This window comes from Mastigoproctus giganteus, chromosome 6, assembly GCF_048544385.1.
Source record: "Mastigoproctus giganteus isolate SK-2022 chromosome 6, ASM4854438v1, whole genome shotgun sequence".
Taxonomy (NCBI): domain Eukaryota; kingdom Metazoa; phylum Arthropoda; class Arachnida; order Uropygi; family Thelyphonidae; genus Mastigoproctus; species Mastigoproctus giganteus.
In genome coordinates this window covers 83,045,530-83,068,357 of record NC_143580.1, presented here as the reverse complement: position 1 = coordinate 83,068,357, position 22,828 = coordinate 83,045,530, and the positions used below count along the sequence as shown (strand labels likewise).

Below are 22,828 nucleotides of genomic sequence, written 5' to 3'. Positions count from 1 at the left end.
CATCCTTTTGACAGAAGACCACAGGAGGCATTGAATGGAGTGTGTTGGGAATGGTGGGAGGTGTTTTACCAAGATCATTAATACATGAGTTGGAAGAAAAATGGGATGATAGCAGGTCAGCTTTATCCTTGGCTGAAGTGACAACAGAACCATCTGGTTTGGACAGAGGTGGGCAAAAGTTGCGGCCAATAGCTTTGGCAAGAGACCAGAATGCTCGGCTACCATTAGGGCAAGAAGCAATTTTTCTACTCTTAGCCTGTTCAAACTCTAGTTTGGACTGATTAATAACTGCTTTACAATTGTTGCGAGCTTTGGTGTAGGCAGAAAATGAAACTGAAGAATTAGAAACAAGCCAATTACGATATGCAACATTCTTCTCTTGAACAGCCTTAGCACATTTATTGGAGAACCAAGGTTTAGATAAGGGACGACATTTTAAAGTGGAGTGTGGGATAAAGGATTCCATTCCTGCAAGAATAATTTCACTGACACAATCTGAGCAAACATTGACATCAGAAGTTTTGAAATAGTAATCCAACCAAGGAAAAGAAGAAAAGAAGTCTCGCAGGTCATCCCATTTTGCATTCTTGTAATGCCAAACAACACGAGGTTGGGAATAGCCATGAGATAAAGGTTCCATTGGAGAAGAGACAATCACCAAGTTGTGATCTGAAGTGCCTAAAGGACCTCTCACTTCGACCGTGTACTTAGAAGGGTTGTTTGTGAGAAAAAGATCAAACGTATTGGCTGTATGATTAAGATTGTCTGGTATTCTTGTAGGTAAATGAACAATCTATGCTAGGTCATTAGTAATTGGAAAAGCCTCAGCACCTCGACCTGCTGGGTCGGTGTGACTAGAAAACGGAAGCCAGCTGGAGTTGTGAACATTAAAATCACTAAGGAAAATTACTTCACTGTTAGGAAAGTTTGACTGGAGAAAGTCAAGTTGCAAAGAGAGGAAGTCAAAGAGCTCCAAGTGATTAGTGGAGTTGGGAGAACGGTAGAGACAACAGATGAATTTGACACAATGAGGTAGAGAGATTTTAAGCCAGAGAAAATCAAAGAGAGGAGATTCCCAATTGCCAAGTCTCTGACAGGGAATATCAGAACAGACATATGCACAAGTACCACCTTTGAGGCGAAAGGAATCATACAGCGAATAATTTGGGCATCTGAGATAAGCAGTAGTTGAATCAACCAATAACTGAGATTCTGTCAGAAAAAGTACATGGGGTTTGGCAGACTGCAAGTGGAAATGGACATCGTTGAGATTAGAATTAAGACCACGTATATTTGTGAAATGAATTAGGAAGTCCTTGGGAGGTTTAGATCTTTTCGCAGATAAGCTTGCTCTATTAGTTTGACAATTCATGGTGTATTCAATAGTAAGAAAAAGTGGGTGAGACATGCTGTATGAAGTAATGAAATTTTTGGATATGGCGTACACGTGGTAAGAATATACCCAGATCGTTGACATAACGTGGCCTCGGCAATGCTCCCCGCATACACACTACTCGGACTCCCTCCAGTCACTATCTGGCAGAGTAGAGGTAGCAAGATTATACACTAGCTGATCTGGAAGCCTCCTAGAGAGTTAACAATAGGTTCGGTCTGGTGTACTAACTAGCAGCCGGCCTGCAAACACTGTTTTAGAGTAAGGAATATTGGATCTCGCCATGACGTTCATCATAACCTCAAAAGTCATCAATCATACTGCATAATGGAAGAGATAGGGAAGTGTTGACCGGAACTTAGCTCTAGAGACTAAACATGGGTTCCACCACTTCAAGCCTCCAATAAGCAAAGTGGTGGTATTTCACCGGTTGATGAGAGTCATCTACCACCTAGTATTGCCTGGTAACATAGAGGGGCAGCATTCCTCCATGTGGTGTGGACGCCACACCTCGACCCCTGCTTACGTTGGTTCACACCTGGGTGGTCACCCACCAGGTACTTGTGCATGGAGGTTATACCCAGGATTACTAACAGTCCCACCATTGTGAAGGTGCAAGCAGAGGATTTGGCTATCACAGACCGTCCGGTCTTCGCCGAAATTGGGTCAAATTGACTTGAGTTTCACCCGAATATCAGTTCCATCAGCGTTCCATCTGGCATATCTGAGAGAATGTCTGTGCCAACCTCAAGGACCAATTCCAGATTACAGGTGAATAAGGCATATAATCTTAAGGGAGGTGCCAAGTGAGTACACTGAACCATTGAATCTAATTATGAGAGCATCACTGGACTCAGGAGAGATTCTGTAAGATTGGAAAAGTGCCAATACATATCTCCAATACATAAGGGTGGTTCTAAAAGTGTAGTGGGAAATTACTAACTGATCGGTCTAACTTCAGTTCTGGGGCAAATAATGAAAGCAATAATCAAGGGTGGAATTCAAGATCATTTAGATAGAAATGGAATTCTGATGGATATGCAGCATGGTTTTGCATAGGAAAAATCATGTTTAACAAGTCTGGTTAACTATTTTGACAGGGTCACTCATGAGCTGAATTTAGGGAATAATTTCAACACTTTATTTAGCTTTCAGCAAAGCATTTGACTCAGTCCCTCATGAGAGGTTACTTTATAAGCTGAAATAGGTTGGAATCTCAGAGAAAATCCTTAGATAGTTTAGCAGGATGGCTTCAGGGCGGGAGGCAGAGGGTTGTGATAAATAGTTATTCCTCAGATTGGGTTAATGTAATGATTGGAGTTCCTTGGGGAACTCCAATCCTTACATTAACATTGGGATCACTGTTGTTTTTTTGATTTTCTTAAATGACATCAATGAAGGGATAGAGGGCATGATGTCTAAATTTTCAGATGATATAATGATTGATAGAGTAGATAATGATCACTGCCAAGCAGCACTTCTTCAGAGTAACCTAAATAGACTTCAGGGATGGTCAAAAAAGTGGCAGCTTTGCTTTAATCTAGCAAAATGCAAGGTCTTACACCTGAGGAAGAATAACTCTAAATTAACTTATACACTTGGTAGAGCTGAAATAAAGTCAGTAGTGGGAGAAAGAGACTTGGGAGTTACAATATCAGACATGGAGTTCTCCATGCAATGCAGACAGACTGCAAGGAAGGCCCATGGTGTCCTATCAATGATTTATCAAACATTTACTAGTAGAGATAAGGACATCATAATCCCATTATATAAGGCTACCCTTTATATTAGACCACACTTGTAATACTGTGTTGAAGTATGGAGAGTGCACTTAAAGAAAGACATTGAGCTTCTTGAAAGGGTATAAAGACGGGTAACTAGCCTAGTGAGATCGTCAAAGCCATAATTATGAGAGCTTCCTTGGACTAAGGAGAAGACCCCATGGACTGGAGATGTGCAAATGTAACCCCAATTCACAAAGGAGGAGCAAAGGGTAACACAAGTAATTATAGACCTGTTAGTTTAACTTCTGTTCTGGGAAAATTAATGGAGGCACTGGTAAAAGAAGCACTACAGAATCACCTAGACAATACTGCAGTTATAGTTCAGACACAATATGGGTTTGTTAAGAGGAAATCTTGTCTGACCAATCTGACTGGATACTATGATGCAGTCACAAAGGAACTGGATGCAAAAAATAATTTTGATATCATATACTTAGATTTTGGGAAAGCTTTTGATACTGTTGCACATTGAAGACTACTGTACAAATTGGAGCAGTATGGCATTAAGGGCAAGTGCTGCTATGGATAAAGGGATGGTTGAGTGGGAGAAGACAGAGAATGGTAATCAATGGACTGTTTGTGGACTAATGTTATTAGTGGAGTCTCCCAGGGTTTGGTGTTGGGCCCATTGCTGTTTTCTGTATTTATTAATGATACTGATGAAGGTATATCATGCTTAATGTCCACGTTTGCAGACAATACAAAGGTTGGCAGGGGGTTGTTAATGACACTAATGACAGTACGCTACTGCAACAGGATCTAGAAAAGTTGAGCAGGTGGGCTGAGACTTGGCAACTGAAGTTTATCATTGTCAAATGTAAAGTACTGCAAATGGGTAGCAGTAACCCCAGAGTAACATATCAGCTGTGTGGTACTACACTCATGGTGGTAGAGAACGAAAAAAGATCTGGGGTAATTGTGCAGTCAGATATGAAGTTTTCTGATCGGTGCAGACACTCTGCAATAATTGCTCATGGTGTCTTGTCAATGATATTCAATCATTCTTCTTTCAGGGATAAGGAAGTGATTATACCCTTGTATAAGGCATTGGTCAGGCCACACCTTGAGTACTGCATACAGGTCTGGAGGCCTCATTTTAGGAAGGATGTAGAACTGCTGGAACGAGCACAGAGAAGGCCAACGAAGGAACAAAGTGTTGCTCTTACGAAGAAAGGCTTAAGTTCTGCAAATTGTAGTGTCTGGAGACAAGGCACCTGCAAGGTGATCTGATTAAGGCCTTCAATAGTTTCAGCAAGTTCAATGTTGCTGATTCAGGTTCATAATCTGGGATTATGAACCTGAGTGGGCATAATTTCAAATCTTTTTTTTTTTTTTTTTTTTGGTAGTTGTTTGCGCATAGGCTTCTATGGCCATAATGCACCTCCCAAGGTTTTTTTTTTTTTTTTTGCAGTACTTTGATCCAAGCCTGAAGCGGGAATCGAACCCGCGACGTCTGGGTTGCCAGGCAGGCACTTTACCCACCCGGCTAGCCCGGTCGGCCAATTTCAAATCGAGGAAAGACAGTTGTAGAATAGATGTGCGGGAATTTGTCTTTAGCCAGCGGGTGGTTGATTACTAGAACAAACTTTCATTGTTGTTGTGGAAGTTGACAGCTTAAATAAATTCAAGACAGAACTAGACAAATATTTGGAGTGGATTGAGTGAAATGGGAAGGGGTTTTTTTTTTTTTTTTTTTTTGGCTGATGCTGTATAAGCTTGCTTTCTTGCATCATATGCCTCTACTAATACTAATTGGATGATGAACTTAGAGAACAAAATAGCTGAAATTATTCATCAGAAACTTAATCAAGTAAAATTGCACATTTCTTATCAGCAAGAATTAGATGACCTGGGTCTAAAAAAATCCAGTGCAGAACATCTTACGTCCCATTTCAAATGATTGGAAGCTATCAGGTCCCAGCTGCAAGAATTGGATATACAAAAAAATATGACCCACTTGTGAATGTTTTTACACCGTTTCAGAATCTCTCAGCTATTGTTTAGATTTGATTTGTCTTGAAGTAATTACACAATCCAGAAGAGCAGCATCTTTTCATTGAGATTTGAAGCAAAAGTTGAAAAGCTGTGTTGCTTCACAATGGATATATACATCTATGAAATGTTGATATGCACTCTATTTATATTAAAGATAACTAGGGAAATATGAAGAGTGTGTCAGAGAAGATCAAGTATGACCTGTGTTTGCTGATGCTGTCGAGGCAGTGTTAGGTGGGTCGGAAAACTGCTAGTTGGGGGGGATACAAGGACTAATAGATTAACAGTAGCCACTGGCAGAGGTGGAAGTGATTCTTGCACTGCTTCTATTGAAATGAGCAGAAGCCTGAAAAACAAGATGCAGGATATTTCAGAGACTGCTGGGAGTCATTGCGGTACAAGTAAACACATGGGTTGTGTTAGGGTAGCTAAGAATAGAAACAGGTGCATGTATACCTGCGTGTACACCAATGCTAGGAGTTTGGTAAATAAATTTGATGAATTTGAGGTATTGCTCAAAACATCAAAGGCAGATATTGTTGGGATATCAGAGACGTGGTGTCACACAGATATAAGGAATGCAGAACTGGAATTTGGGGAGTATAATGTGTACAGAAAGGATAGAGTGGATAGGAAGGGAGGAGGGGTTATGCTATTAGTTAAGAAATACATAAAATCCAAGGAAGTGAAGCCAGTCGACATCGCTGGACAGTGCAGTGTCGAGTCAGTTTGGTGTGACATAAGCATTGGGAGATCAAAATTGAGAGTAGGAGTGTGCTATAGGCCTAATGACTCTGATAAGTATAATAAGATATTGTACAAGGAAATAGAGTGGGCCAGTAAATCAGAGAGTCTTATAATGGGGAATTTTAATTTCCCAGATATTGACTGGAATTTGTGGGTTGGTCACTCGCACACTAGCAAAGCTTTTGTGGATTTATTGGATGATTGTTTTCTACATCAGCATGTTCGTGAGGCAACAAGAGGGAGCAATACTCTTGATCTGATTATCAGTAGTGATTCTTCATGCATTAAGAATCTGCAGGTAAATGAACCACTAGGTGGCAGTGATCACAGTGTGTTGAAGTGGGATTTACTCAAGGAGGTAACTACCATCAGAGGTAAAGGGAAGGGTTTTTGTTTTCGTAAAGGCGACTATGATGGTCTGAGACAGTATTTAAATTCTGTACAGTGGGACCAACTGATTATGTTACCAACAGCAAACTTAAAATGGGAGGCATTCAAGGAACTAATCTTGGAGGCTACCAGGCTTTACATACCAACTAAGAAATATTGTTCAAGGTTTAGGCCTAAATGGTTGTCAGATGAACTAATGAGACATGTGGCAGAGAAGAAAAATGCATGGGATACATACAAATTAATGGGTGACATGGAAGCCTATGATAGATATAAGTTGGTCTGTAACCAAGTCACAAAGGAGATTAGGCAGGCAAAGGCAGACTACGAAAAATCCTTGGCAAAGGATGCAAAGAAAAACAGAAAAGAGTTCTTTACATATTTAAACTCAAGAAGGAAAGGGATGAATCAGATTGGTCCACTGGATATTGATGGTTCAACAGTTGAGGATCCTGCTCAGGTGGCTAACAATTTAAACGAGTATTTTGCATCTACATTCACGCATGAGGAGTTATTCAGGAAGGAGAATGATGTAGGTAAAGTAAACATTGGCAGTGAGCTGGATGATTTTGTAATAACTGAGAGGAAAGTGGAGGAGAGGAGAGATTGTTGAGGATAAACATAAAAAAGGCACCTGGGGTGGATGGGATCTATCCAGTTATATTAAAGGAGGCAGCAAAGAAAGTAAGCAAGCCCCTAGCCATAATTATGAGAGCTTCTTTGGACTCAGGGGAGGTACCCATAGACTGTAGATGTGCAAATGTAACCCCAATTCACAAAGGAGGATCAAAGGCTGACACAAGTAATTATAGACCTGTTAGTTTAACTTCTGTTCCAGGTAAATTAATGGAGGCACTGGTTAAAGAAGCACTGCAGGATCATCTAGACAAGAATTCAGTTATAGCTCAGACGCAGCATGGTTTTGTTAAGGGCAGGTCTTGCCTGACCAATTTGATTGGATACTATGATGTAGTCACAAAAGAACTGGATGCAGGGAATAACTTTGATATTATATATTTGGATCTTATAAAGGCTTTTGATACTGTTGCATATGGAAGACTGCTGCACAAATTGGAGCAGTGTGGCATTGGAGGCAAATTGCTGCTATGGATAAGGGGATGGTTGAGTGGCAGAAGACAGAGAGTGGTAATCAATGGACACTGCTCAACGTGGACTAATGTTATTAGTGGAGTTCCTCAGGGTTCAGTGTTGGGTCCGTTGTTGTTTTCGGTGTTTATGAATGATATTGATGATGGGATATCAAGTTTAATGTCCAAGTTTGCAGATGATACAAAGGTTGGCAGGGTTGTTAAGGACACTACTGACGCTATGCTGCTGCAACAGGATCTGGAAAGGTTGAACAGATGGGCTGAGAGGTGGCAAATGAAGTTTAACATTGACAAATGTAAAGTACTACATATGGGAAACAGTAACCCCAGAGCAACGTATCAACTCTGCGGTACTACACTGACAGTGGTGGAGAATGAAAAGGACCTGGGGATAATTGTGCAGGCAGATATGAAGTTCTCTGAGCAGTGCAGACGAGCTGCAAGAGTAGCTCATGGTGTCTTGTCAATGATAAAGAGGAATTTTTCTAGCAGGGATAAGGAGGTGATTATTCCCTTGTATAAGGCAATGGTTAGGCCACATCTTGAGTACTGTATACAGGTCTGGAGGCCTCATTTCAGGAAGGATGTGGAGCTGCTGGAACGGGTACAGAGAAGGGCAACAAGATTAGTGAATGGAACAAAGGGTTGCTCTTACGAAGAAAGGCTTAAGTTTTGCAAATTACAGAGTCTGGAGACTAGGCAACGGAGAGGTGATCTGATAGAGGTGTATAAGGCTTTGAATGGTTTGAGCATGCTCAATGCCAATGGGATTCTTCATCTTGCTCAGAATAATCAGCTCAGAGGGCATAAATTCAAATTGAGGAAGGACGGATGTCGGATAGATGTGCGGAAATTTGCCTTTGGCCAGCGGGTGGTTGGTTGGTGGAACCGACTTCCATCACTTGTTGTTGAAGTTGATAGCCTAAACAAATTTAAAGCTCAACTGGACAGGTATTTCGAACGAACGGAGGGGTGAAATGGGAGTGGTATGTGTTTTTTTTTTTTTTTTTTTTTTTTTGGCTGATGCTGAATAAGCTTGCTTTCTTGCATCATATGCCTCTACTAATGCTAATGCTAAATGGGATGTTAGTGGGGACCAAGATGCTGGGCATTTTGTCTGTATGCACAATGTGGTTTCACTATATGTCCTTGCTTTCCCTACTTCTGGGAAAGCTGGACAGTAGATTGGCTCTAGAAAAAGAGAATGGTCTGCTAGACATAGTAAACTGAATGGTTTGCATGGTAACATTAAAAGTGAAAATCACAATCAACTAATTGAATTGATTAAAAATTATGGAAAAATGGGATGCAAATGTCAATACTGACTCAGACTCTCACCTTGATTTTTTTTCAGACCAAATCTGGGTGATGCTAGTGAGGAGCATGGGAAGAGAAGCAAAAACTAAGGTCATGTTCAGAATCAGTACACCCAAATTCATAAAGAAACACCAAGAAATGCACATAAACAGAACCTTTTTTGAAGATTTGTTACATAATGTAATCAAACTGCATGGTACATACGTCCATAAATTGGATGTATGTACATGGTCCAATTTATGGAAATATGGACATATGTACATACATACGTATGTCCATAAATTATTGACCACATTACAAATTATTATATAATTTGTAATGTGGTCAATACAAATTATTATATAATAGGAACTACAAGAGATATCGAAAAACAGTTTTTTCAATGGAAAGGACAACTCAAAAAGTTAATGTTTCCACACGGGCACCATTTGTAGAATGTAGGCTGTCCAAACGGTTTCCAATTTTACACCAAGTGCTTTCTAGCATTTGGGGCATCATGGAAGCAACTGCCTCAGTAATTTGCTTGTGAAGTTCATCCAGATTTACAAGTGGCACATGACACACCCAATCCTTCACATAACCCCCACAGAAAAAAGTCCAGTGAGTTATATCCGATGAGTAAGGAGGCCACAGGGAATTGGTCCTCCCCATCTAATCCATCAGCCTGGAAAATGCTCACTGAGAAATTTTTGCACAGTTAAAGCCCAGTGAGGAGGAGTGCCATCTTGCTGAAACATAATGTTTAGGTGATGTTCTGCCATCTGTGGAATCACAAAATGCTCTAGCATGTCCAAGTAATTGTTACTGTTTACGGTAGTCTCAACAAAGAAAACTGCACCAATCACCTGGTTACAGGAAAGGGTAAGCCACATATTCAATTTTGGGGAAATCCCATTCATGCTCACTAAAGACATAAGGGGTTTCGCTGCCCCAGATCCTGCAGTTGTTGTGGATGACCTTAAAAGTTAAGTAGAATCACGTGCAAGCATTGAAACCAAACAATTTGTTTCATTAGCATTAGTAGAGGCATTTGATGCAAGAAAGCAAGCTTATGCAGCATCAGCCAAAAAAAAAATAAAAATAAAATAAAAATAAAAAATAAAGAAACCACTTCCACTTCAACCCTCTGTTTGTTCAAAATACCTATCCAGCTGAGCCTTAAACTTATTTAGGCTATCAACTTCCACGACAAGGGATGGAAGTCTGTTCCACCAACCAACCACCCGCTGGCTAAAAGCAAATTTCCTCACGTCTATCCTACATCTGTCTTTCCTCAATTTGAATTTATGCCCTCTCAGGTGATTATTCTGAGCGAGAGGAAGAATCCCATCAGCATTGAGCATGCTCAACCCATTCAAGGCTTTATACACCTCTATCAGATCACCTCGCTGGTGCCTAGTCTCCAGACACTGTAATTTGCAAAACTTAAGCCTTTCTTCGTAAGAGCTCACGTTTGTTCCATTCACTAATCTTGTTGCCCTTCTCTGTACTTGTTTCAGCAGCTCTACATCCTTCTTGAAATGAGGCCTCCAGACCTGTATACAGTACTCTAGGTGTGGCCTGACCATTGCCTTATACAAGGGAATAATCACCTCCTTATCCCTGCTAGAAAAATTCCTATATATCATTGACAATACACCATGAGCTACTCTTGCAGCCCATCTGCACTGCTCAGAGAACTTCATATCTGCCTGCACAACCACCCCCAGGTCACTTTCATTCTCTACCACTGTCAGTGTAGTACCACAGAGTTGATACGTTGCTCTGAGGTTGCTGTTTCCCATGTGTAGTACTTTACATTTGTCAATGTTAAACTTCATTTGCCACCTCTCAGCCCATCTCCTCAACCTTTCCAGATCCTGTTGCAGCAGCATAGTGTCAGTAGTGTCCTTGACAACCCTGCCTACCTTTGTATCGTCTGCAAACTTTGACATTAAGCTTGATATACCATCATCAATATCATTTATGAATACAGAAAACAATAATGGACCCAATACTGAGACCTGAGGGCCTCCACTAATAACATTAGTCCACGACGAGCAGTGTCCATTGATTACCACTCTCTGTCTTCTCCCCCTCAGCCACCCCTTTATCCACAGCAGCAATTTGCCTCCAATGTCATACTGCTCCAATTTGTGAAGCAGTCTTCCATGTGCAACAGTATCAAAAGCCTTTCTAAGATCCAAGTATATAATATCAAAGTTATTCCCTGCATCCAGTTCCTTTGCGACTGCATCATAGTATCCAATCAAATTGGTCAGGCAAGACTTCCCCTTAACAAAACCATGCTGTGTCCGAGCTATAACTGAAGTCTTGTCTAAATGATCCTGCAATGCTTCTTTAACTAGTGCCTCCATTAATTTTCCTGGAACAGAAGTTAACTCGCAGGTCTATAATTACTTGTGTCAGCCTTTCATCCTCCTTTGTGATTGGGGTCACATTTGCACATCTCCAGTCTGTGGGTACCTCCCCTAAGTCCATGGAAGCTCTCATAATTATGGCTAAGGGTTTGCTTACTTCCTCTGCTGCCTCCTTTAATATAACTGGATAGATCCCATCCACCCCGGGTGCCTTTCTTGTGTTTATCTTCAACAATTTCTCCTCCACTTTACTCTCAGTTATTACAAGATTCTCTAGCTTACTGTTAGAGTTGAATACACCTCTGGCTTTCCCCTCGCTAAATAACTCCTCATGTGTGAATGTCGATGCAAAATATTCATTTAGTTTGTTAGCTACCTGAGCAGGATCATCAACAGTTGACCCATCGATATCAAGTGGTCCAATCTGATTCATCCCCTTCCTTCTAGAGTTTACATAAGTAAAGAACTCTTTGCTGTTTTTCTTTGCATCCCTTGCCAAAGATTTCTCGTAATCTGCCTTCGCCTGCCTAACCTCCTTTGTAACTTGGTTACAGATCAACTTGTATCTATCATAGGCTTCTGTATCATGTATTAATTTGTATGTATCCCATGCATGTTTCTTCTCTGCTATATGCCTCATCAGTTCATCTGACATCCATTTAGGCCTAAACCTTGAACAATATTTCTAGGTTGGTATGTTAAGCCTAGTAGCTTCCAAGATAAGTTCTTTGAATGCTTCCCATTTTGCATTTGCTGTTGGTAACATCATCAGTTGGTCCCACTGTATAGAATTTAAATACTGTCTCAGTCCATCGTAGTCACCTTTACGAAAGCAATAACCCCTCCCTTTACCCCTAATGGTTTTTACCTCTTTGAGTAAATCCCACTTCAGCACACTGTGATCACTGCCACCTAGTGGTTCATTTACCTGCAGATTCTTAATGCATGAAGAATCACTGCTGATAATCAAGAGTATTCCTCCATCTAGTTGCCTCCCGAACATGCTGATGTAGAAAACAATCATCCAATAAATCCACAAAAGCCTTGCTAGTGTGAGTGACCAGCCCCCAAATTCCAGTCAATATCTGGGAAATTAAAATCCCCCATTATAAGACTCTCTGATTTACTGGCCCACTCTATTTCCCTGTACAGTTTCTTATTATACTCATCAGAGTCATTAGGCCTATAGCACACTCCTACTCTCAATTTTGATCTCCCAATGCTTATGTCACACCAAACTGACTCGACACTGCACTGTCCAGCGATGTCGACTGACTTCACTTCCTTGGATTTTATGTATTTCTTAACTAATAGCATAACCCCTCCTCCCTTCCTATCCACTCTATCCTTTCTGTACACATTATACTCCCCAAATTCCAGTTCTGCATTCCTTATATCTGTGTGACACCACGTCTCTGATATCCCAACAATATCTGCCTTTGATGTTTTGAGCAATACCTCAAATTCATCAAATTTATTTACTAAACTCCTAGCATTGGTGTACACGCAAGTGTACATGCACCTATTTCTATTCTTAGCTATCCTAACACAACCCATGTGTTTACTTGTACCGCAATGACTCCCAGTTGTCTCTGAAATATCCTGCATCTTGTTTTTCAGGCTTCTGCTCATTCCAACAGAAGCAGTGCAAGAATCTCTTTCACCTCTGCCAGTGGCTACTGTTAATCTATTCGTCTTTGTCTTCCCCCAAGCTAGCAGTTTTCCAACCCACCTAACACTGCTGCGATAGCATCAGCAAATATTCTTGCACCCTTTCTATTTAAGTGTATCCCATCCCTGTAGAAGCAATCTCTCCTGTTAACAAGTACAGTCCAGGCTGAAAAAAATTCTACCCTTGAGCTTGCACAATCTTTCCAGGGACAAATTGATCGAGAAGGCTCTCATTATATACTCCCTCCTTATCGTGTCTGGGCAGAATTGCAGACACTTTCAAATTCAACCCTATTTCACGGCTTTTTTTCAACAGTGACCTGTACTTGTTAAGCAATTCTGCCGGTCTCCTACTCTTGATATCATTAGTGCCAACGTGTACAACTATATCACCTTTTGTGCCCTTAAAAGATGATATCTGCTCTACAACGTCATCAACCTTTGCCCCTGGCAGACATACCCTGGTCCTGTTCCATTATAGAATTCACATTATAGAATGTAGTGGCTCATCCACTTTAAAATCTTGCACATGATTGATTTTGTATGCCTAAAGTTTCAGGCAGTGATGGAGAATCCCGTGAATGGTCAATTGGGATTAGTCCTAGCTCTCTACTAGCAGGGCAGATAGATTTCCTTGGGCTGCATGTAAAACTTTAATGAATGCACTCAACATTCTTGACCGTTACCACACCCATCTTATGCAGGACACTGCCAGTTCCCATAACCTATTCTACCCATCACTTAATGGATTTGCCTGAAGGTACCTCACCTCCATATTTCCAACAGTAATGCCTTCGCATTGTAACTACAGATTTAAACTCGGGTAAATTCCCCACCCACTGTTATTAATGTGGAACAGCAATTCTGATCTGTTTAAAAATTTTGGAATTGTTTAGAATATCCTTTGGGATATTCTAAATAAAAATGAAATGAGTACACATTTCATTTGCGCTGACTTCCCTTCTCGCCCACCCCTCTTAAAAGAATTGTTACATAGATCCCTTCACTGAAGTGTGGCCATTAAATAAGAGAACAATATCATAAAAGTGCTTTATTGAAAAATTGTTAATTACATAACTTATCCCGCTCAAAGTAATTTCCCCCAAGCAACTAAATAGCACTTTATGCATTCCTGCCATGGATCAAAGCATCTTTGGAAGTCACGTTTTTGCATCATTCCTTTTAAGAGACCCCTGCTGTTTATAAATGGCAGTCGTCAGTCAGCTGGAAATGGGTTCTTCTCATTGAATTTTTCAGTTTCAGAAATAGAAAAAAAATCTCACAAAGCAAGAACAAAAAAGTGTGGCTATGAACAGGAACTTATTTTTTGGCAAGAAACTGCTGGACTAATATTACATTGTGTGCAGGTGCACTGTCTACCTTTGTCCCACAACTCCAGTCTGTTTTTTTTAAATTCTCTCATTTTCAATTTTGACAATGGCCGAGTGTAATGCAACAGATTCACTACTTGTACAGGTGATTCGTAATCAGTCATGATCACTCAATTTTCTGAACTTTTTACACTGAACGAAACAAAAGCATTGTCTTGACCTCCTTTGGAAGATCTACCGTCTGTAAAGATCAATACAAGGTCCCTGTTCAAGTCACCAGCAACATCAGCTGAGTTATCTAAAACTTCATACCCATTATGCAAGGATCCAATCTGATTCATTTTTTTCTTCTTCTTGTATTCACATATATGAAAACTCTTTATTTCTGTGCTTCTCTCTCAGCTGCACATAATGTAATAATGTTCTAGAAGACATGGATGTTTGTGGGTATTTTTTTTTTTTTGTTAGTTGTTGGTGCATCGGCTTCTGTAGCCATAATGTACCTCCCAAAGTTTTTGCATTTACTCTGATCCAAGCCCAAGGCGGGATTCGAACCCACGACCTTTGGGTGGGTTGCCAGGCAGGCACTTTACCCACCCAGTTAGCCCAGTAGGCTGTTTGTGGATAATGATCATGTGATAATCTCTCTCTCTCTCTCTCTCTCTCTCTCTCAGCAAAGTGATTTCCTCATACTCAGCCTTTGCCAACCTAACATTTTCTGTAATACTATTACAGCTCAACTTGTACCTGTTACAAGCCTCAGTACTTTTCATCACTCTGCAATTTTCAAATGCCATCTTTTCTGCTTCATTAGACTGACCAGCTGTGTATTCAACCATCTTGGCATCCTTCTTGTGTTATATTTTCTTAATGTTATATATGCATTTATACCTTCTGTGACTATTGCTTTACAGATATGCCATAATTCTAATGTAATCACCCTCCTCCTGCTATCTGTCCAACTGATAGAGCTATATAGTAATGTCTTAAATTGTTATTGTCCCCTTTCATGAAATTAAAACTTGTGCCTTTACCTTTAATAAGTGCAACCTGTTTCTTCATCTTCCAACAAAGGATTAATGGTTCCTGTACATCAAGTCTAGAATTTTCTTACCCCTAGTATTTTCTCTAACATGCTGATACTAATAATACTCATCTAATTTATTTAAAAATTTTGTGCCCCATAGCAAGTTTCCTTTCCAATCAATAAGGAGGAAAATTGAATACTAAGATATTCACACTTGCTCGCCCATTCTCTCTACTTGTAGAGACTCTCATCGTACTCTTCAGGCATGTAGCATGCTACACCTTTCAATTTAACTTTGCTTTCAACTACCACATAGATTGGTATGCATTGCTATATGGGTATATGTATACTATATGTATGCTATAGTGGTATGCATAAGTTCTGAATGTGGGAAAGCTTTTGTCATGCTCAGACTGATATAAGAAGCATGACAACAACAGCCCTTCCATTTTGCTTCTTCCTAAATACATTATATATATACTTTAGAGAAACTCATCATCCCTTATTTCTGGGTAATGCCACATTTCCATTAGACTATGTGTCAGTGTTAGTTGTCCTAACCAGGAGTTTAAATTCACATTTTATTGACACCATAGATACATTACCACATTACCATAGTTAGGACTAAGCATTCTCATACAGTTTACCTTGACATACCTCCTTGAAGTTATTTAAACTTGTTTCCTGTCTTTTAAAGCATAATTATCCTCAGCACACCTTACCAATATCAGCTTTTGTGACCACAAACAAGAACCCTTGGGATGTGTGCAAGCAATACCTCTCCCACACTAGTAGTGAATTAACTTTTAGCAGTTTTTCAACCCACCTAACACTACATAACAGCATTAGCTAATATTCTTGTGTCCCCTCTATTTAGGGGAATCTCATCTTTGTAATAACAGTCTCTCCTGTTACCAAGCACAGACCATGCTGAAAAAAATTCTGTCCCATAAGCTTTGCTTAATCTTCACAGCCAAATTGATTGAAATATTCAATCAATTCAAACATATCTAAGAAAAATTGCAGACATTTTCAATTTCAGTCCTAACTTTTTCTCAACATTGCCCTATACCTATTAAGTAAATCCTCAGATCTCCTATTCTTAACCCAGCGAACAGCATAACAGCAAAAAAAAAAAAAAGAAAACCTTGAAAATTTAAATTGCTAACAGAGTGATGTAAGTGGGAATTTTAATATTCCTTTAGTATAGTTTTGTTTTGGCTTTCAATCTGCATCCTTGATTTTAATGGAATTTGAGATGTCTCTATATAAAAAAATCAGATCTGAGTTTCAGCAGACACCTACATGCCAGTTCAAGTAATAATAGGCTTAAGCATTTGTTGAGAATGCCATATATTTGTAATAAAGATAAACATCACAGGCTGAAAAATTACTTCTAGAAGATATAGATGTTTAATATTAATTTATTTTTGGTCTTGATTTCATATCTTACATGCCACTGTTTCAGTTTAAAGTGTGTTAGTAGGATCATAATTTGCTAGTGGATAACATAATTCAGATTACCAGTTTTTGGTCAATGTTGTCTGGTTGACTGTTGTTAGTGAATGTTACATTCTGTGCAGCTGATTGTGTAAGTGTAAGTGGAATTCTTATTTTAATTTTTATAAGTTTTCTTGCCATTTTTTTAGCAATAGTTTTCAGCCAGCACAACTTGGCATGCCAAATACAGCAGTCACTGTATTGGCTGCTGATATGACAAGAAATTTCTGAATGCACTAGTACTTAAATTCCATATTCTGATCATTATTGTCCACAATACTAAAAAATAAAATAGTAATATATTAAAATTTTATATGTTAATAATAATATATATTAAGAGTAATATATACTTTCCAGAAGATAGCTACTTACTGTGAGAGAGCAGCATTTTCTGCCTTTGGAGATGCTGTTGTGTTGTCTGACACACAAGCCTACGCTCATGCATCAGACAACCAGCAACCAGTGGGCAGCTGAGTGGTTGATTGGTGCATCATTTACATCTTCAAGGGCATCTTCTCTATTCTTAAAGGTCTCATAAACTCCTACAGAATACAGAGTTCTTCTGTTGGGTATTTATGAGAGCATTTATTCACACTTTTTATAACAAAAACATATACAGGCATTCCCTTTGGATGTATCCCACTCCAGATAGTTCTGCAAAGATGGAACAAATAGCATACTTTATAAAGCTTGGGGGAGACCTGCCCTCAGCAGTACTCCCCCATGCCAGAGCATTCCCACTACTTTGAGCTTTTTGATTTGCTGCTTTATTAGTAGAAAGTTTACAAGTATAAAAAAAAAAATTACAACCTAATTGCAGTGTTGGGACTTGGAGCCCACTCTGTATTTTCAGTAACTTTCATTATTCTTTATTTATACTACCTCGGTCACTAAATCCTCCCACATATATTAAACAAAAACAGTTTTAAAAACATGCACTTGTTGTTTGTTGTTGTTATTTGGTTTTTTTAGGAGCATTAGAACTAAGGCCATATTGCTCCGGGGATATGCAGTGGTCATTCCATGACCTTTCCGCATCCTCCGTATTTGGTGGTCACGGGCTCGAACCCCGGTCTAATCAAGAAGCATGTGCTACGCACTGCTGCTCCTGCCCACCTGGCTATGGAGGTGCCAAACATGCACTTAGCTCCTGAAAAATAAACATTACTTACTACTCAACCAAGGTTAAATTTACTTGAATGATATGATTTTCTTTATAAATATCCTTAAAAAAAATCTCTTTCATCATTAGTCTGTAGACTGTGAATGCATTATGATTATGAATCATCACATTCTGATTGTGATGATTTTGACTGCGGATCATGAATGAATGATGAGATGTTATACATATTCCTAGGCGGCCGTAGCCTAGTGGTCAGGTGAGCGCGCGGGTGCATAAGTACACGTGCCTTGAGTGACCGGGGATCAAGCCCGTGACTGCTGAATACGGTGCTGTTTCTTGTATTCTGTCTATCTTGTGAACTCCTCTGACCATTTGGTCGTCCCGGAGTATAAACAGAAAATTTATTTATTTATTTATAATGATAAACTTCTATTTATTTAGTGAAACTTCAATTTTGCATTTTTAGAATGGGAAAAAAAAAAAAAATACAGGAATACAAATTTCAGGAAATTACAATTCAGTTCCAAAAACTAAAAATAGAATGCATTAATAAGTTTTGCCATTAATTAATTTTAAATAAAATCTATCAATATGCTTTAAATTTCATATAAAATAAATTTTAAATTTTGTGCAATACAAAGTAAATATGACATGAAAATAACCTTTTTTTTTAAGTGTGAATTAAAAGAGAGGATATAACCAAATGCAATGAAACACTAGAAACAAACATCACAAAACAGAGATAATTTCGGTGAAAACAATGGTGAAAAAAATGTTCTTAAGAGATTTTTATCAGACACAATAAAAACATGAATAAACACAAAAAATATAAAACTGAATTTTCACTGCATTATTTCACCTGTGATTTAATCAGGGTTTTCCAATACAAGTGACCAGCCTTGATGAAAATACAGTGGATTTCCCGACTTGTCACTCATTTAAATGGGACTTAAATTCCACTAGAGATTAGAGGAAGCTTCTTCAACTGGGGCAATAGTTTATTCCCTCATGTAGAGGGAATAAAGTTTTTCCCAGTGAGTTACTTAAAGTTTTTTTTTTTGCTCAACTTGTACAGACATAATACCAGTGCAATATGGCTTAAGATGTTGATATGCCATAAAACCAGCAATGGCAGCAAGTGGTCCAAGTATATCATTTGCAAAATACCACTGTTCTACACTAACAACTACAGTTTTTGTACTTACTTTAGGTTGTAAAATACCTTCCACGCTGGTTTCAATATTAGTTTCAAAAATGTGTGCTTTTGTTAATTTCTTATCCCAGTGTGCTGCTAACCATATTCTTGCTAATGGACCTTTTTTGGCTAGGACAAAATGGGCATAGAACATAATTATGCAACTCCTTTAGTGCAATACCTGAAATATAAACAAGATACCATTAAACAGAGGTATAAAAATTATATAAAATCATTTCACTGATCCCTCACTGATTGATTTATAAATTTATAAAATTTACATTTGTACTAAAACAAATATCTATAAATAAAAGATACAACCATTCCATAAATAAAGTATTTAGCATTTAAATAATAATTCTGTTTTTTGCTGTTTATTTATTAAAAAAATATTATAAAGGATGAACTAAATAGAGTAAGATATATTTGAGAGACAGTGTTACTGACAAGAATTATATAGGCAACTGCATAATGGAAAGACTTTATAAACAATAACATTCTATAAAAAAATTTAATGTTAGCAATTCAATGGAAAAGGGAATTAAGGTAGTGAAGAAACAGAATTACTAAGGGAATTATCTCATATTTGAGATAAAGAAAACAAGTTTAAAAAAGTGCTGGTTATGTGATGAGAAAGCTGATTGTTCTGCCTGTTGTAGGAATAATAACAATGTTCGGAATTGAAAGTCATTAAATCATAGTAATAAAATCTTCATTTTAATCCAACAACTTTGGTTTGGTGTTCTATAAAGAATGTGTAGTAGTTGTTGGGAACTAGTAGTTGTTGGTGACTCTATTGTCAGGGAAACGGGGAACATGCTTTGTAAAAAGGATAGGTGGAACAGGACCAGGGTATGTCTGGCAGGGGCAAAGGTTGATGACGTTGTACAGCGGATATCATCTTTTAAGGGCACAAAAGGTGATATAGTTGTACATGTTGGCACTAATGATATTAAGAGTAGGAGACCGGCAGAATTACTTAACAAGTGCAGGTCACTGTTGGAAAAAAGCCATGAATTAGGTTTGAAAGTGTCTGCAATTCTGCCCAGACACAATAGGAGGGAGTATATGATGAGAGCCTCAACAATCAATTCGGCCCTGGAAAGATTGTGCAATCCTCAAGGGGTAGAATTTTTTTCAGCCTGGTCTGTACTTGTTAACAGGAGAGATTGCTTCTACAGGGTGTAGAAGCAATTAAATAGAAAGGGTGCAAGAATATTTGTTGATGCTATCGAGGCAGTGTTAGGTGGGTTGGAAAACTGCTAGCTTGGGGGGGGGTACAAGGACTAATAGATTAACAGTAGCCACTGGCAGAAGTGAAAGTGATTCTTGCACTGCTTCTATTGGAATGAGCAGCAGCCTGTAAAACAAGTTGTGGGATATTTCAGAGACTGCTGGGAGTCATTGCGGTACAAGTAAACACATGGGTTGTGCTAGGGTAGCTATGAATAGGAACAGGTGCATGTGTACTTGCGTGTACACCAATGCTAGGAGTTTGGTAAATAAATTTGATGAATTTGAGGTATTGCTCAAAACATCAAAGGCAGATATTGTTGGGATATCAGAGACGTGGTGTCACACAGATATAAGGAATGCAGAACTGGAATTTGGGGAGTATAATGTGTACAGAAAGGATAGACAGGATAGGAAGGGAGGAGGGGTTATGCTATTAGTTAAGAAACACATAAAATCCAAGGAAGTGAAGCCAGTGGACAGTGCAGTGTCGAGTCAGTTTGGTGTGACAAGCATTGGGAGATCAAAATTGAGAGTAGGAGTTTGCTATAGGCCTAATGACTCTGATGAGTATAATAAGAAACTGTACAGGGAAATAAAGTGGGCCAGTAAATCAGAGAGTCTTATAATGGGGGATTTTAATTTCCCAGATATAGACTGGAATTTGTGGGTTGGTCACTCACACACTAGCAAGGCTTTTGTGGATTTATTGGATGATTGTTTTCTACATCAGCATGTTCGGGAGGCAACTAGAGGGAGTAATACTCTTGATTTGATTATCAGTAGTGATTCTTCATGCATTAAGAATCTGCAGGTAAATGAACCACTAGGTGGCAGTGATCACAGTGTGCTGAAGTGGGATTTACTCAAAGAGGTAACTACCATCAGGGGTAAAGGGAAGGATTATTGCTTTCGTAAAGGCGACTACGATGGTCTGAGACAGTATTTAAATTCTATACAGTGGGACCAACTGATGATGTTACCAACAGCAAATTCAAAATGGGAAGCATTCAAAGAACTTATCTTGGAAGCTACTAGGCTTTACATACCAACTAAGAAATATTGGGCGCCTCCGTAGCCAGATGGGAAGGAGCAACAGTGCGTAGTACACGCTTCTTGATTAAACTGGGGTTCGAGCCCATCACCACCAAATATGGAAGATGCAGAAAGGTCAGGGAATGACCACCACATATTCCCGGAGCAATATGGCCTTTGTTGCTAATGCTGCTAAAAACGAAACAAGAAATATTGTTCAAGGTTTAGGCCTAAATGGATGTCAGATGAACTAATGAGACATATGGCAGAGAAGAAAAATGCATGGGATACATATAAATTAACATGTGACACAGAAGCCTATGTAGATATAAGTTGATCTGAAACCAAGTTACAAAGCAGATTAGGAAGGCGAAGGCAGATTACAAGAAATCTTTGGCAAAGGATTCTTTACTTATGTAAACTCTATAAGGAAGGGGATGAATCAGATTGGTCCACTTCATATCAATGGTTCAAATGTTGATGTTGTTGTTGTTGTTATTTGGTTTTTAGGAGCATTAGCAATTAAGGCCATATTGCTCCGGGAATATGCGGTGGTCATTCCCTTGACCTTTCCGCATCCTCCGTATTTGGTGGTGACGGGCTCGAACCCCGGTCTAATCAAGAAGCGTGTACTACGCACTGCTGCTCCTTCCCACCTGGCTACGGAGACGCCAAATGTTGATGATCCTGCTCAGGTAGCTAACAAACTAAATGAATATTTTGCATCGACATTCACACACGAAGAGTTATTCAGCGAGGGGAATGCCAGAGGTGTATTCAACTCTGGCAGTAAGCTGATAATCTTGTAATAACTGAGAGTAAAGTGAAAGAGAAATTGTTGAAGATAAACAAAAGAAAGGCACCTGGGGTGGATTGGATCTATCCAGTTATATTAAAGACGGCAGCAAAGGAAGTAAGCAAACCCTTAGCCATAATTATGAGGAAAGGACTCAGGGGAGGTACTCATAGACTGGAGATGTGCAAATGTGACCCCAATTCACAAAGGAGGATCAAAGGCTGACAAATTGGTAAGGCAAATTGACAAATTGACAGATTGGTAAGTTTTCCAAGTCAAGATATTTTAAAGACTTCCCTGTGATTATGCGGCCAATAGAAGTGCTTTGCTTTGCTGGTGCTCAAAAAATTTCAGTCTTGGTTATCAAATGTGGACAGAAGAATGGCTTCAGAAAAAAGGAACATTTTGAATATTCTAGATCGTTGTACAGTACAGTACATTCTGCCGAGACACTTAAGTTGAAATATACGGCTGTTGTTTTTATCTGCCAATACCACCAGTTTTATGCAACCACTGTATCATGGCACTATTTATAACCTGAAGAGAGCATATATAGCCTGCCTGATAAGGTACCTAATCTGCAACATAGAAGGAGGGAACAATTTTCAGCCAAATTGGAATGTCTTGAATCCATAATCTTGTTTTTGCTTGGGCAATATCGCATTGTGTAATAATCAAATGCTTCAGAAAGAGTGTCTTTGGAGGGAATATCATTGAAAAACGTGGTCCAGCAGATGAATGTGATAGCAAAATCAAGGAATGGAGGAATTTGAAGGAACATATGGATCAAGAGTTTGTGAAGGTGGATGATGAAGCTGCCAC

At 39.1% G+C, this 22,828-nt stretch overlaps 1 protein-coding gene across 1 annotated transcript in view; it reads right to left on the bottom strand.

Annotated features, from left to right (window-relative positions):
* Positions 1 to 22,828, bottom strand: part of vtd (RAD21 cohesin complex component verthandi) — a 475,837-nt gene that overhangs the window by 425,580 nt on the left and 27,429 nt on the right. Inside the window, exon 2 of the mRNA XM_090376234.1 lies at positions 18,953 to 19,123. Coding sequence (XP_090232360.1) covers positions 18,953 to 19,096 — 144 coding nt within the window. The 5' untranslated portion in view covers positions 19,097 to 19,123. The remainder of the gene's footprint in view (positions 1 to 18,952; positions 19,124 to 22,828) is intronic.